Source organism: Antrostomus carolinensis, unplaced genomic scaffold (assembly GCF_000700745.2).
Source record: "Antrostomus carolinensis isolate BGI_N321 unplaced genomic scaffold, ASM70074v2 scaffold4248, whole genome shotgun sequence".
In the NCBI taxonomy this organism is placed as follows: Eukaryota; Metazoa; Chordata; class Aves; order Caprimulgiformes; family Caprimulgidae; genus Antrostomus; species Antrostomus carolinensis.
This window is the reverse complement of record NW_010334856.1, coordinates 2,308-17,680: the sequence shown is the minus strand read 5'-3', so window position 1 is coordinate 17,680 and position 15,373 is coordinate 2,308. Positions and strand designations below refer to the sequence as shown.

General features: G+C 40.7%; 1 protein-coding gene across 1 annotated transcript in view; it reads right to left on the bottom strand.

The window, feature by feature from the left end:
- DHRSX (dehydrogenase/reductase X-linked) overlaps positions 1-15,076 on the bottom strand; it is a gene marked incomplete at both ends in the record, with an annotated part of 32,722 nt that extends 17,646 nt beyond the window's left edge. The window contains one exon of the mRNA XM_010174313.1: positions 14,975-15,076. Coding sequence (XP_010172615.1) covers positions 14,975-15,076 — 102 coding nt within the window. The remainder of the gene's footprint in view (positions 1-14,974) is intronic.
- Positions 15,077-15,373: the final 297 nt, after the last annotated feature.

Below are 15,373 nucleotides of genomic sequence, written 5' to 3'. Positions count from 1 at the left end.
CCTGCTGGGAAAAATGTCAAAACCCCTCCTTCAGTTCCTTCATCCAGAAAACAGGTAGAATGACTCTCTCCCTCCCCCCCTGCAGAACTGTAAGGACAAATGAGTTCATTTGTGAAAAGTGTTTTGAAAACATTAAAAGTTGAGTTAAGCCATTGCTATTGTGCCAGAACTCCATGCTGCAGATCCACAACAATAATTAATCCATCTATAATAGGGGGGAGCTGGGTGATCCCAACAACATTCCCTCCATCAAAGAGCTCAGAGTAGTGGAGACAAGACCAGGCTAAGCAGCAGACCTGCTCTCCCAGATGGCTTTCTGCTGAGTCCTGGCTGGAGTTTAAAGATCTGTTGAGTCTTCATCTGAAATCTGTAATTTCTATCTCACTCTGTGTGTGAGAAAAGATACAGTAAATTTACCCAATATATCTTAATTACTGTGCTTACAAGCAGCTGCATATTGAAATGAGTTTTTGAATGCTTATTTTGGCAATATTTTTGCATAAATTTCTACAAACCACAATTTTCAAACTCAGAGCCTAAAATAAGTATCCACATCCCTAGCACACAATGTTGATTTCAGCATCTTGCAGAGAATCCTGAGCTCATGCATAAACTATATTGTGTACTGAGGCTGTGTGGGGAACAGATATCCTGTTTAATTATAGTGTGGACTTGAATGTTATAAATTATTCTAATTTTGTTAAAATTTAATTATCGTGCAAGTGGACCTGACCTTTGTAATTTAAATGTAGATGGACATGGCTCATGGAGAATAATGTTGCAGGCCATTTTTCTTCTCTCTAAAACACATGGATATGATACAGCAGAAAGGTCACTTCTGCTCACAGACATGAGAGTGTGTCAGCTTCATCCTCGTCCTTCAAGTGCCCATTGAAATGTCTTTAACATCCCATTTCTTGATGTCAGCCCAATGATGGCATATTAAATTACCATTTTAAATTGTACCTGCTGTGCATCTGCACCATTCCTTCTTTGGGGGTCCCAACACCTAACAGTCCTGCTTTGCTACTGCTGCTCAGGCTGAGATATTTTCAGGATCTTTTTAGCATGGCCAACAGCCATAGAAATTCACCTACGGCTGCCTATTGCTTAAGGGAGCAGCAACTGGAGAAGCAGTGTGAGGGGAAGAAATGAGAGAAGATGACAGCAAACAAAAAGTTTGGGTGTAACACAGTGTACCTGCATATGGAGGCCTTAAGACTGAACATGAGTGATGCTGGCTGACGGTATGGTGAAAGACTCACAACACAAATTGCATGACCGGGCTCTATAAAAGCTCTGACTGACACTTCTCTCTCTGTCATTATGGCCACTCTCCCAGATCCCTCAGAGCAACGGGAAAATCCAGCTGCCAGGTGTGGTTTCTCTGTGTGTCAAATCTCAACTTTAACAATGGAAAGACACAAATTAGAGGGTGTCTGGTGGGGTGTCCCATCGTATTCTCCTTTCTCAGTAGCACTTACTCTGATGTACGGTGCAATTGCTTACAAAGTTGGAAACAGATTTCCATTTCCTCCATAATCTGCATATGCGGCATTTAATGACATCTAGAACAGTGGTCGGGACTGAACACTGGTGTGAAGGTTATGGACAGACAGAAAGGTGAAACAAGTCCTGCTGTGACTTATTCTTGTTTTCTGGGAAGAAGGAAAGGGAAGGAAGGAAAACAAATCCCAAGCTCCCAGACCAAGTCTCAGCCTGCTACAGTGTGAGTTTTAGCAGAGACAGGGCTTGGCATGAGCTGTTGGAGGGCAGATAGGAACAGCACCACATCTCTGAGCACCTGGGCTGACACAAGGAACTGATTTGCATCTCTCTGAGGCCCATCCTGCCCTCCAAAGCCCTGACACTTGGAAAAGGCAGGAAGAAGCAGTTTGCCAGAGGTCTATTTGCAGTAACACTGGTAAAATGCAAGCACGCATACACTTCTGCCAGCCAAGTCAGACGGAGGGATGGAGGAATCTATCTGGAGAGAAGTGCAGTAGATGACTGTTGCAGCCATTCAGCTTTGCATCATGACCAGCAGGCAAACCTGGGGGGGCTGCCACCGCTCACATCTGCCCCGAGGACACCTGTACTACAGCAACTGACCCCTTGATCTCCAGAGAGATGCAGGATTTGAAGAGCTCTGCCCTCCACCCCAATTAGTCTCAACCATCTGTGCTGCATGTCCTGGAAGCAGAAAACAGATCTGAGCTCAGGCCAGGAGATGGAAAAAATTTACACTTGTGCAACACACAAATGTCAAGATACACATTCCCAAAAAATATTTTGCTTATTCTTCAGGAGCTTCCTCTGAGCAGAAATTGTGGTCAAGTCCTTGAGCAGGCACAATCACCTCTGCCTGCATTTGTTGCTACTACAGTTCCCTTTTTGTTTTCAAGAGCTGGTCAAATAATATTAATCCAAAACACCTTTGAAAGATTTTTTTAAAGGCTCTCATCTTTGAGGTGGTTCATACCAAGGCTATCAAAAATCTTGCCCTGCAATTTGAGAGCAGTTTCTCTTATTTGAGGAGAAGCCATTTTAATTCACTGAGAGCAAGCATACAAAGGAATACCCAACAGCCAAACGAACCTGGCTGCTTCGCTGACAAAAGAGAAAAACCTTGTAAGTGCAGCAGCAAGCTCTCTTTTTAAATTATTAACTACCTAACATTCAGTAGATACTAAAAGTGGAATGCTATTGATTTTCTTTTGTTCAGAAACATTATCAGCTTTACTCAAGGGCCCCAAATGGTAACTCAAAGAATGAACGCTAATTCTATTTTTAATTCTTTCAATTAATACAATGCTATTTGAAACATTACAAAATGTTTCTTCTTTTTTTTTTTTTTTTTTTTTTTACTTTACTTGTTCATTGTAAACTAAGAATTATTTAGCTTATTCTTCTGGTATGGAACCGATACAACCCCGTATCTTTGTGATTTTAATTATCAATGGTCAGTCTCCTCAGTTTTTTCAAGTGCGCGTGAAATTTGAAGTGGCAGCACACAGACCATTAATAACAAACACCTCAGTTCTGATACAACTTTCTTGTATATTTTTCTTTCTGATTTAGCTGGGTTGTTTTCAGTAGGTTTATTTTTAAAAATGTCACTGATATCAGTATGGCATTAGCAAATGAATTAATAAGTAAGCCAAACATGAGCTTTTATTTTGTAATGGATGGGCTGTTATTGAAATGTTCAGGCAAAAGACTGACACTGTGCATGCAGAAAATTGCCTGAATGACACATCGATGTGTGATTTTGCAAGAGTAGGAATATATTAGAATATGGAAAATATTTTGCTGCATAACTATGCTGAACAAACATTTCTTCTTACAAATACAGTAACACATTCCAATGTGCTGCAGTTATGCATTTACTGTAGTATGTTCAAATTAGAAACATTTTAATTAGTTATAATGAATAAAAAAAATTCTATGCTTTTTACTTCTATGACTAAGCAATAGTAATATTTTTCTCTCAAAGAACAAATACACCTCAAGAGAACTGACTTTGTAGACAGTCATTTATCATGATTTTCTATAAATTTTCTAATGAAACTCTTGTTTTGGGATCCATTAATTAATTAGTCTTATGTGATTTTAAGAGCATAAGGATCTGATAGTGCACAGAGCTTAACCAAAAAGTTTATGACAGTTGTAAATATTACAGGACAGGCATACTGTATTTGTATTGGATTATACAGGAGAATTTGTACCATGCTTGCCTTTACTGTAGATGATGGTAAACATTGCTGTAATTCCTGTACCTGCCACTGCAAAGGTACCCTTCAGCTCCATTATAAAATATGTTTTAAGAGCTTTAAAAATATAAGTATTTCACTCATCTAGATTTATTTACAGTGAGCTACTTGGAAGTTTGTAAAGGCAGTTCTCTCAAACTCACTACAAAAGAAAGATTTAAAATCTCTTTTTCACATGCAGAACAAAATGTCTTCCTCCCCAACCAGGGTCACCGGAAAGGGTTTGGAGACCTCCACATGTAGATCCTTTTATCCCCAGCAACCCAAAGGCTGCACAGAGAACACAAGAGGTCAGTTGCATACACTCTACAACTATCTGAAAGGAGGTTTTAGGGCGGTGGGGGTTGGTCTCTTCTCCCAGGTAACCAACAGCAGGACGAGAGGTGATGGCCTCAAGCTGCACCAGGGATGTTTCAGGTTGGATATTAGGAAAAATTTCTTCTCTGAAGGAGTGGTCAGACATTGGAACAGGCTGCCTAGGGAAGTGGTCGAGTCACCATTCCTGAAGGTGTTCAAGAAACATATAGAAGTAGCACTCAAGGGATATGGTTTAGTGGGCATGGTGGTGATGAGTTGGTTGGTGATGGTTGGACTGGAGGATTTTAGAGGTCTTTTCCAACATTAATGATCCTATGACTTACATGTAACACCTTCACAGCAGGAGGTGAACCTATATAATCACATACACCCAATTCTTGCTATTTACAAGGAAGAGATAAATACTGTACCAAAAAAGTTTCCAAGGGAAAAACTTAATAGAGACAGTAATTTCAAGTAAAATGCAAAGCCTTTTCTCCATACAGGCTTTGTACTGGTGTAGGTCATTCATTTAGCAGCATTTTCCATCCCATGAGTGCCACCACATGAGGTGACCCACCTCACTTAAGAATGTCAAAACCACTCTGCCCTGCACACCCATACACCAAAAGATCTATGGGTGGCTCTGTCTAGCTATAGAATAGTATAGCCCACTTCTCTCCTGAATAGAGACAGTTATAGTGGAGTGAACATCTCAATAACCACACAGCTGCATCCCCTGGCTCAGCTGCCTGTGCTAGAGGGCTCCTTCCACCTCGTTCAGTTGGGCTATGCTATCCCAGAATATGCCTGTCCTGTGGATCAATCCTGGCTAGTGAGCAACAAGAAGGTGCAATGCCTTATTAGAAGAATTGCACCTAGAAGTGCCTACTGGAGACACAACCATACTCACATAACTGCTTTTTTACAGGTATGCCTCGTCTGGGCTGCAGAGAGGTGAATTTACAGCACTGCTGCAACACATTGCTTGCTTGCTAAGCTAGGTACATAACCCAGAGCTCAGTGTTAGTATGCTGCTCATCTACTGGTACCCCAGAAAAGTGTTATGAGTCTAGACAGGACCACACACAAAAGCCAGATTAACAGTATATGAAAGCTTAAAAGGCAAAAATCCAAACAGTTAAGAAGAAAAACACAAAAATACAAATCAAGCTTGGTACAGCTCTCCAATGCTATGGTCCTGTTTTCTACCTCCCCAGCGGGACTGGTGGAGGTAGTTCAGACTCCTGCACTTCCTAATATCTTCTGGAGCCCTGTATATATGTATATGCAACTTTCTAAAGCAAAGTGGGAGGAAACTGAAGCCAAGCAAGGAATTTTATCCCATGGTGTAACGATGACATTTAGATGACACCTAGAGTCCACACCAATGCAGTGTGGACTCTAGGTTCTCTTGCATCTCCCCTTGGAGACACACATGGACATCTCCTGTCAACCTGTCTGGTATTAGTGGTGGGCCAGTGTCCCATGCATGGACGTTACCTTGAGGGGACTGAACACTGTGAAGATGGTGTTTGATAAACAGCTGCTAAGAGCAGAGCAGCACCAGCACCAAGCCCCAGGCTGCGGAGGAGGGCCATCTCCAGGAGGTTCAGTTTCTCCTGTTTCTTCCCAGAACAGGGTCCTCCACGTGAGTCTGCCTGAGCCTCTACTCCAGCACTGAGCAAGTTCCCACTGGCTCCCATCTCCTGCTTCTTTGCAAGGAGCTATGCACCACACACTGCCATTTTGGCATGCTGATTTCCTAACTCCCTCAACTCCCTGTGCCAGCCAAAATGCATGGGCATGCCAAAGCCAAGAACTGTGCCACTTCCCAGCCAAAGCCCTGGGCTGTGCTCCTCTCTTTTCCCTACGCTCAAAATCTGGTGACCCAACACTGATCCTATCAAGGAACAGCATGTGTGCAGGAAGGAGGGGAGAGGCTCAGTCCCAGACACGCATATCAGCTTCATCTGTCTCTCTGCTTCCCTGCAAGTGGTAAGTTTGTTCTCCCTAATTTTCTTACCCAGCCACTCTAGCTCCTTTGTGTCTGAACCTCATGAGATCTCATTCTGCATCCTGCAGTCATCTGCTAGTCACACACTCTTCCCTCACTCCTAAGGCTGGTTTCCTTACAGGACCACGATCTGTGGCTCTGAGGCTCCCAGCACCTTCCCCATCCCCTCTTCAATATCAACCAGATGTGACACAGGCATAGATGAGAAATAATTTGTACAAGTTACATTGCTGTCGGCAGCCAGACAGAAGAGAGAGAGGTTCCAATCTTTTCCTTACCGGGGGGAGGGGCTTATTCTCACCTCTGTAAAATGTCAGTAAACTCACAAGAAAGAAATCAGCCAAGAATTCCCTCACTGCAAGAGGTTCAGTCAGTTTGTGCACAACTGAGACTCTAGTCCTTGATATAAGGACTCAGTCCTCATGAATTATGTGGTGTCTAAGCACTTGCAAACTCTGATCAAGGCCTTTCTTTACAGTTCAAACGTGTCTAATGCCTGTCTTCATCCTCACCACTTGCCTCAGCTCCTTCCTCCCACACTTGCTCTCCTATGAATTTCCTGTTATTGAACAAGAATATATGCTACATTCATAGTTTAATTCTGTTAAAAAGTCTTTCAACCAGCAAAATCAAATGCATTGCCATCAAGTTTTCCCCCATCCTGAAGGTTCCTACCTGACAGTCCTGTTTCCCCCCCATCAGCTCTTCACTCCATCTTCTGCTGTCTCTCCCTTATAACCTCCCAGCCTCAACCACCTCTCTTTTATTTCTGTTCTCCACACCAAGGCTTCTCATATAAATCTGTCTCTCTTGGAAGTTATGGTCATGTCCCATCTACATTAGAACTGACCTTCTTCCCATGCTACAGGTTTTTTCACTATGCCTAAAAATGCAAAAGCCAGCTCTTCCAGAGAGATGTGGTCACTAGCCAGTTGAGGTCACTAGCTACATCAGCTCACCAACCATGTCGGGCAAGACATTTGGGTCCCAAGAGTGCTGAAATCACATTCCAGCTCCACAGTCACGTTCCAACTGCTTATCCAGGTAAAACTCAGGCACCTGTCACCTCCCATCCACCTCTCCCCATCCTGTAGTCTGCTTTTCATGGGACAGAAATTTAACATGGAGACCACAGAGGACCCCGGCCCCCAGTCTGGAGAGTGGAGAAACCAGGGGGATCCTGAAGCAAGCACAGTGCCTATCTCCAGCCCAGCTCAGAGACAAGCACAGGGAGCAGAGAGGATGCTGGTGCCCAGCCTCGCTGCCGGTGCCTTTACCTGCACACAGTACCTCCCATCACAGCTCGAGGTTGTGACTCCAGCAGAAAGACCTGCTCAGTCATGACTCAGGACATGCTTGGTACTGGGAAAATATTTCTTGATTAAAATGCAAAAGATGATGGTTTTCAAACTGCAGTGCTCAACAGGCTTCTGACTCAACCCAGCATGGGAATATTCCATGGGTGGCAAAAGGTGCATCTGTCTCTGACACAAAGGCAGCACCTTGCCTGCATTCCAGTCCCCATTCCAAACTGTGGGAACACCAGAGCTTTTCTAAAGAAACTTGCCATCATTTTTTACATAAAAAATCCAACAAAAAAACCCCCACACCCAAGATGCTTTTCTTATCATTCTTGGAAACAGATTAACTCTTTTATCTGGCATACAAAAAATGAAATAAAAATAAATTAGCTTTAGGCAAATGCTTGGCATCGAAAATCTTAGCCTAAACATTTTAAATCTGTCTAACTAGTAAAGAACTGAAAATTGAACAATGTCTACTTCTAGTGCTCGCAGACCCACCTATAATGCTCGCAAGGGAGAAGTGGACTGTATTAGCTGTGCCAAAGAAAATAAAGCAGTGCAACTTTCCCCTGAAGACAAGCTCTTAAGTTTATCAGCAGGTTAAAGAAAATAAAAGAAAAAAATGCAGAAAATCCATATTCAAGGACTACGAGAACAACAACCAAATCTTGGTAGGATCAGCACAAAACTGAAGAGGCTGCAATACCTCTTTAAGAACAGATTCACTTTCTGATTCAATGTCACACTGCTACATAGGGAACACACAAAGCACAGGCTAGTTCCCCGGAAAATGTGTTAGTTAAAAAAAGAAAATATGATCCACAACTGAGGTTTTGTTTTCACACTAAAATAAGTCAGAGCATTCATAATTGGGTCTGGCTGGAAACTTTGTTTCCTAAAAATGTGTTCAGTTTGGTTGGCACAATGGTGAGTTATCCCACTCACAATCAGAAAATAGGAAAGTCAGTCACAGCTTTCTAATTCAATAGGAAGTTCTCTTAGAAGTTAAATATCTTGTTTTGCAGTTTGTATAAAAATATTTTTACCTAAAAGCTGTGAAAGGATTAGGTAAGGAAACAACATGGCTCAGAAAAGCCAGTGGCAAATGTTCCACACACTGAAGTAGAAACAGTTGGGTTTCCTAATCCATCAATAGCTGAATTTTGTATCTGTCTTCCACTGATAAAACATTCACATTCAGGACATAAAAGCAAATGGGTCAAGAACCTGCAGCATGTGGAGCCTGAGATATTTCCCTGTTCACAAAGTGTTTGATATCACAGACACTGAAAAAGCTTTGGAAATAATGAGAAATACAAAGATAGTATCAAACAAATGTCAGGATTTTCATGAATGAAATGCTTACAGTTTGAAAGTCAAAGGTAGCCTAAAGTTACTCTTCTAATTTATTAGTTCTTCTAATAAAAAATAAACCTTTTATAAGAATTCTGATATCTTTATATAGGATACTTATCATTCTGGCAGACAACAATGCTATTCAAGTATAATAAAAGCTCTGGCTGATGACTGCTGCTAAAAATTTGGGCACTAGGTAAATATTGGCATTGCACAATCTTTGGTTACTCTGAACAAGCTGGGTAGTATACCATCAGCAGTATCATGGTGCTCTGACACATGCACTCAGACAAGTTACTTCCAGCACCCAAGGCACTAATACCTGTAAAAAGCAGTGTGTGATCAGCCAGCCTCCCCATACTTTCAAGTCACCTCTCATAAATATGATCTCTTCTGAAAAATCTGAGTAAACGGCATCTGTCATGCACTGAGCTTCTTCAAAAAATACAGCTCTGAGAGAATCTTTTCATTTTAGAACAGGTTGCCCAGAGATGTTGTGGATGCCCCCTCCCTGGAAGTTTTCAAACATCTCATGATGTCTAGTATATGTCATCCATTGCATACAGGTAAAGGGCTATTTGCCCTTCTCGTCCTCTTCTCTCTTTCTCCCTGTCCCTCTACACCTTTTCCATGTCAGCGTTGCTTTTGTATTGCTTTAGTTTGTCTTCGAGGAAGGATAAAGATGAAACATGATGCTGTAATCAAGACACTGGAACGAGATTCATGCAACATCTGATCCTGAGTTTACCACAGCCTTCCTGTGTGGCTGGAGGAGAAGAATTTTTTTTTTATGCAAGTTCCACTGGAGTCAACAGCAACACTCCTCACTAACTCTCCCTCAAGGCCTTCTCCAGTGAATTTTCACTTCTCTGGGGTTTGTCTCCTTTTTACCTTATAGTTTGTGCAGCTTGCAGGTGCTACAGAGAGGAGAGCTGGCTATTACCTAATCTAGTGGGACAGGATCTTTTTGTGATCCACTGTGATAATGTAAGTAACTATTGTTAAAAATCACTAATCAATAATACCTGTGAATAGGTAGGTACCTAGAAAGTTGTTTGCATTTGATATATCCACTTATTCCCACCCCTCAAATCTCACACTTTTTCTGAAGATCTGATCCTGTAAATACTCAAACACAAAAATAATTTCATATGTGATCAACCATGACAGCATCCATGGGACTAATCAAATGGCTCCCTGCAAAGGATTATGACTGGACTGCACGTGGCTTAACTGTGTGTAGGTAACACACACACAAAAAAAATGTATTTCACATACCTACCTACTGACACAGCTTTGATTGTGCCCTAGGAACTAAAGAGGGAAGCTTGTAGAGACTTATTCATTCTATCAAGAGACTGAGATTTCTCAGATGATCCACAAAGTATGAAATATGAATGTCTGAATTAGCCAGCAGTTCAGAAATATTGATTTTAAATTTGCTTAGATAGACTTCAACCTCAAATATATTAACTGTAATCTGCCTACAATAGGCTAATAATATCCTGAAATCTCTTTAGTTCTTTTTTTGTTTTGTTTTTGTGTGCATGACAAGGAATATACTAAACGTCCCCGTCGTTTTCTTCCCCCTCCTTTCCTAGCCTTTAGCCAAAATCACAAACCATTCAATGAAATGCAACAGAGAAGGCGTTGGTATTTCATCGTTAATGAGTTAGACTGTGCATGTTTGGTATCTGTAGGTATTCTGTTATCACTAAAGATGTTGTGATTTTGGTGTTAGCTCTCTTGGGTTTAGGACCATTAAGTACTGTAAAGAATGTATAAGTAAAAACATGAACTACAACGTGCTGAGAAACATTTGTAGCACACAGACAAAACAACTTACTTCAAGTTAGAAAAAAACCTCTGTGGCATGAAACAGTGACTACTGCTCCTGGAATTTTATGAAGTGTTTTACTATCTGTCTCTTTTGCAACCACAGGAAGATAGCAGACTTTATAATATGTCTTAGCAGGAATACCATTTTAATGAATGTATTAATTATACTAGTGTACGTGCTGTAATTTGCTAAATCATAGAATCATAGAATGGTTTGAGTTGGAAGGGACCTTAAAGTACATCCAGTTCCAACCCCCCTGCCATGAGCTGGGATGCTTTGCAACTGTACAAAAACTCCTCTCTCGTGAGGCCCCACCTGGAGTACTGCGTTCAGTTCTGGAGCCCCCAACACAACAAAGACGTGGACCTGTTAGAACGAGTCCAGAAGAGGCCATGAGGATGATCCGAGGGCTGGAGCACCTCTCCTGTGAGGACAGGCTGAGAGAGTTGGGGCTGTTCAGCCTGGAGAAGAGAAGGCTCCGGGGAGATCTTATAGCGGCCTTCCAGTACCTGAAGGGGCTACAAGAAAGCTGGGGAGGGACTTTTCATAAGGGCAGGTAGTGATAGAACAAGGGGAAATGGCTTTAAACTGGAAGAGGGGAGGTTTAGATTAGATATTAGGAAGAAATTTTTTCCTGTGAGGGTGGTCAGACACTGGAACAGGTTGCCCAAGGAAGTTGTAGATGCCCCCTCCCTAGAAGTGTTTAAGGCCAGGTTGGATGAGGCTTTGAGCAACCTGGTCTAGTGGAAGGTGTCCCTGCTTATGGCAGGGGGTTGGAACTATATGATCTTTGGGGTCCTTTCCAACCCAAACCATTCTATGATTCTTTTCAAAAACAAAACCAAAAAATTGTCATCCAATTGCTAATCAGTGGACTAGAAGACACCTTCTTCTGACCTTCTGTCAGACTAAGTTTTCTAAACTGCTTGTACTGAATCCATCTTTCTGTGGCTCATAGTTCAAATACTTAACTTACTTTTATTTTTTTCCCACAGAAAATGAATTTGTTTTCTGTGTCATAGCATTTTACTCTTTTTAGCAGTAGCACGTTATTTTTTTTTTTAAAATGTTTATGTAACACTCTATTTGCATCTTTAATATGTTTTGCTTATTTTAAAAACCAAGAGCTGAGCGTGCACATTACTGATGCAGAAAGCATAGCAATAGAACAACAGGCCTTTATTTGTCAGCTGAAATAATGCGTGCATTCAACCAAATTTTTCCTTTTAAATTAGAAATTAGAAAGTTAAATGTGTATGCTAAAATCAGCTATAACAAAAAGAGAGGAGGTGACTCTAGTGCACTAATCTCCATTTTGAACGCCCTAAATATTCATTTAAGACTTCTTAAAGTGCCTGAATTAGCTGGATACCTCAACTTTACTGAAATTTTTGTGGAACCTGGATGCCTAGCTCTAGGAGAATACTTTGGAACTCAGGATTTTAGTATTAATTTAATTTCCAACCAGATGCTTAAGCTAGGCAAGTGATGGAGATACATTGTTTAAAAAAATCATCAGTGACCCAGAAAACTGCTGAATTTCATAACTATCTTAGGTCAGACATGTAGTATTGATTATTTACCTAGCACAGTAATTCATGCCAAGTCACCTGTCTTTAACAATATTTCAGTGTTAATTTCATAGTTTGCATTATTGTATAAGGTTAGAACTTTCCTCAAAAAATTTGTGGGACCCACACAAATTCTGATTTTCAAAACCTGATACAGACTTTCCATTAGCCCCAACAGATTTTCAGTCAGACTCTTAAGAACATAAAACCGCCTACAAATGCAGACTCTTCCCCATATGCTAAAAAATAAAAATATGTCTTCATATCAAGAATGCTAAAGCTTCGAGATCTGTAAGAAATAAGAAAGTACTAGGTGATCCTAAGAAACCTGCTATTCTAGATGCATGCACTGAAACATAAGAAAATCAACCATGTCATCATAAGATGTCACGTAAGACATCTAATGGTCATGCAAAATGCCTTCCTATTGACAACAGTTTTCTGACAGCAAGCATACACTTTCACTGACATCATGCCCAACAACTAATTCCCATCAGACATTTAAATATTGTAAGCACTGTCCTCTTCCAGGCACCCAAGCTTGTGTCCAGGAGATCATGCGGTGAAGGCAGTGGAGCTGGCAACTGTGATGAGGATTTGAGTGAGTAGTGCCTCCAGCCCTGCAGCCCATGATGGACTGAATCTTCCTCCTTAGTGCATTGCATTACAGTGAAAAAAGTGACCAAAAAAAGGGAAGAGGAAGGGAAAGGGAAAAGAAAAAGCCTACCAGTTAGCTCAAATGTCAGCATTTCTCTTGGATGTGCTCCACTCTGAGGGAAAGCCAAGAGAAGCTGTTCAAAGGTTTTTGCATCAGGCCATTTCTCCTCCATTAGGTATGTTCATTTTCCTCTTGTTTATCAAGAAATCACTTTCACTATGAAAGTAGTAACAAAACTAAATGCTATAGATTTTTTTACAAGGGCAAACAAAAAGGATTGGAAAAAAAAAAAAGTGGGAAAGAGCATTCAGAAGTGGAGGCGGGTGACTTGCCAGGTAATGGTAGGAGACTAACCTAATTACACAGGAGTCTATACAGCAGCTTTGGACGTGACTGCTTCTGTGATTCTGTTAAAGATTCAGCAAAAAGCAGCATTGGACCATTCATTTCATTGTATTTTCTAACAGGATTTTCTCAAACAACAGATTTGTCTTGCCAACTCTATTTGGTAACCAAGCATAAGTGAAATCAAATGCCCTTCTTGCAGGTCATAAAAAATATACACTGATTCAGGCAAATATTAGTCTCAGGCTTCTTTCTTAAAAGAAGCTTTGGACCTACACTCTTTGGTCTTGTATCATATTAGGCATATTAGGAGATCTATTTTCATATAACTTTGTTTCTTGACTAAGAAGACATATTTACCTGTAATTTTAATCCATCCTGCTTCAACAGCAGCTACAGCAGAACAAAATCCTTTAGTCAAGAGGGCTTCCCAGCTGTGCTGTTGCATCAGACCCATCATTTCTCCCCCAGCTGCCCTGGTTTTGCTCATGCAGACAACTGGTGGAGGGTCAGGGATGCTCAACGGGTGCATAGATCTCAAAACCTTTTTTTCTACAAAATGCTTTTTTTCAAATAGTGTTGTTTCCATCTGTGTAACATTTGTACTCTGCATCTTTAAAAGTAGGTATGTAACACGGGAAAGATTTTGTAACCAGGATTAAATATCCACTACTTTAATTATTGCACAATTAAAATAGTAATGGTAGGCTTTTTTGACTAATCAAATAAAAATGAACATTCAATTGAACATTTCATGAATGTTTCATATCAATCAGGAAATAAAATACTCTTGAATTTTTATTGCTATATTTGTTTGTGTTACTGAGAGCTCTTTAAGGCACCAACAAGCCCATTTATTTACAGCACGTTTGCCCTCACTAGGACTGAAGGGTGCACAGGAGAACAGAAAATGTTCTTTGGGATGTCTTACTAAAAATACATGCAAATAATTGGGAAAACAAGAACAGCAGCATATAACAGAAGAAAACTTCTAAAAGAAGCCTAAATTGTTGCTGGTAGGTTTTTCCCCTAGTTAAATAGACAGGGAAAATTCCCCTTTAGGAAACAGCATGCAGAGCGTGCAGGGTTTTTTGAGGAAAATTATTGTATGGGCTGAATCCAAAAATACTGTGGCTGCAAAACATAATTAGACGGCAAGGATGTGACTAACAAAAATTAAAATCCCTGAGAGCAATGAGATTCATTTGATAATTGTACGAATGCAAGATAAATATTGTCCTTTTAATTTGTTCTCTGACCACTTAGGATGCAGCTTTATGGATAACTTTACAGCAGTACCTTCATCTAAGCAGTGACTGCTCTGAGGTTGCTGGATAATTTGCCAGATTATATTTCAGATGGATTAATTCCCCAACCCAGCTCAACAGGCAGCCACAGTCAACGCATGTGTTCATACAGGGAAAATACAAGAGAGTAAGTAAATAAAGGTGAAAGGACAGGTTTTCTACAGATAGAAAGTATAGCTTTCCTTTCCTTTTTTTTTTTAATATTAGTGATGCTCAGATTCTTGCGCAGTCACATGATTTTTAGTGCTGGAGAGCTGAAAACACAGCAAAGGAACAAGGCTTGCCATCACATCATAAGCAGGGATAGCACTGAAGTCTTCAGACTGCTCAGCTGACAATCTCTCCAAAAAATGCAGTTTAACTCCTAGAAAGACATCTCTGTTAATGCAGCCATATTGCAACCTGCTGTATGGTTCAGATAAACGATCTGAAATGTGAAGTGATAGACGAGAGCCCCATTTGTCATATTTCCCCTGCAGATATGTAAAGAAAAAAACAGAACTCACCATTATTCACCAGGACATGGAGTGGACAATTCTTTGCTCTAAACCGCTGCACAAATTGCCGTATAGACTTCATGGAAGCCAAATCACAGTATAAAAACTCCACTGGGAGAGAAGAGAAGATGAACAAAAACAGAGTTAAGTCAGTTACAATGATATAAAAACACACTTACAGACATCAACAAGGATTCCTGTGATAATGTCACCAGAAAAGTAAAGATTCTAAAAATAAACTAGGCTTTTGAAAATTATGGATTAAGCTGGTCTCACAAGGTTCCTTTTGAGGAACCTTCCTCCTTCCTTCCTTCATTTCTATTTTTAAACTGTTGATTTTTTCACAGAGCAAATATGAGGAATGCTGCTGCCAGGAGGTGAAGAGAGTACAAAATGGAGCAGATATGT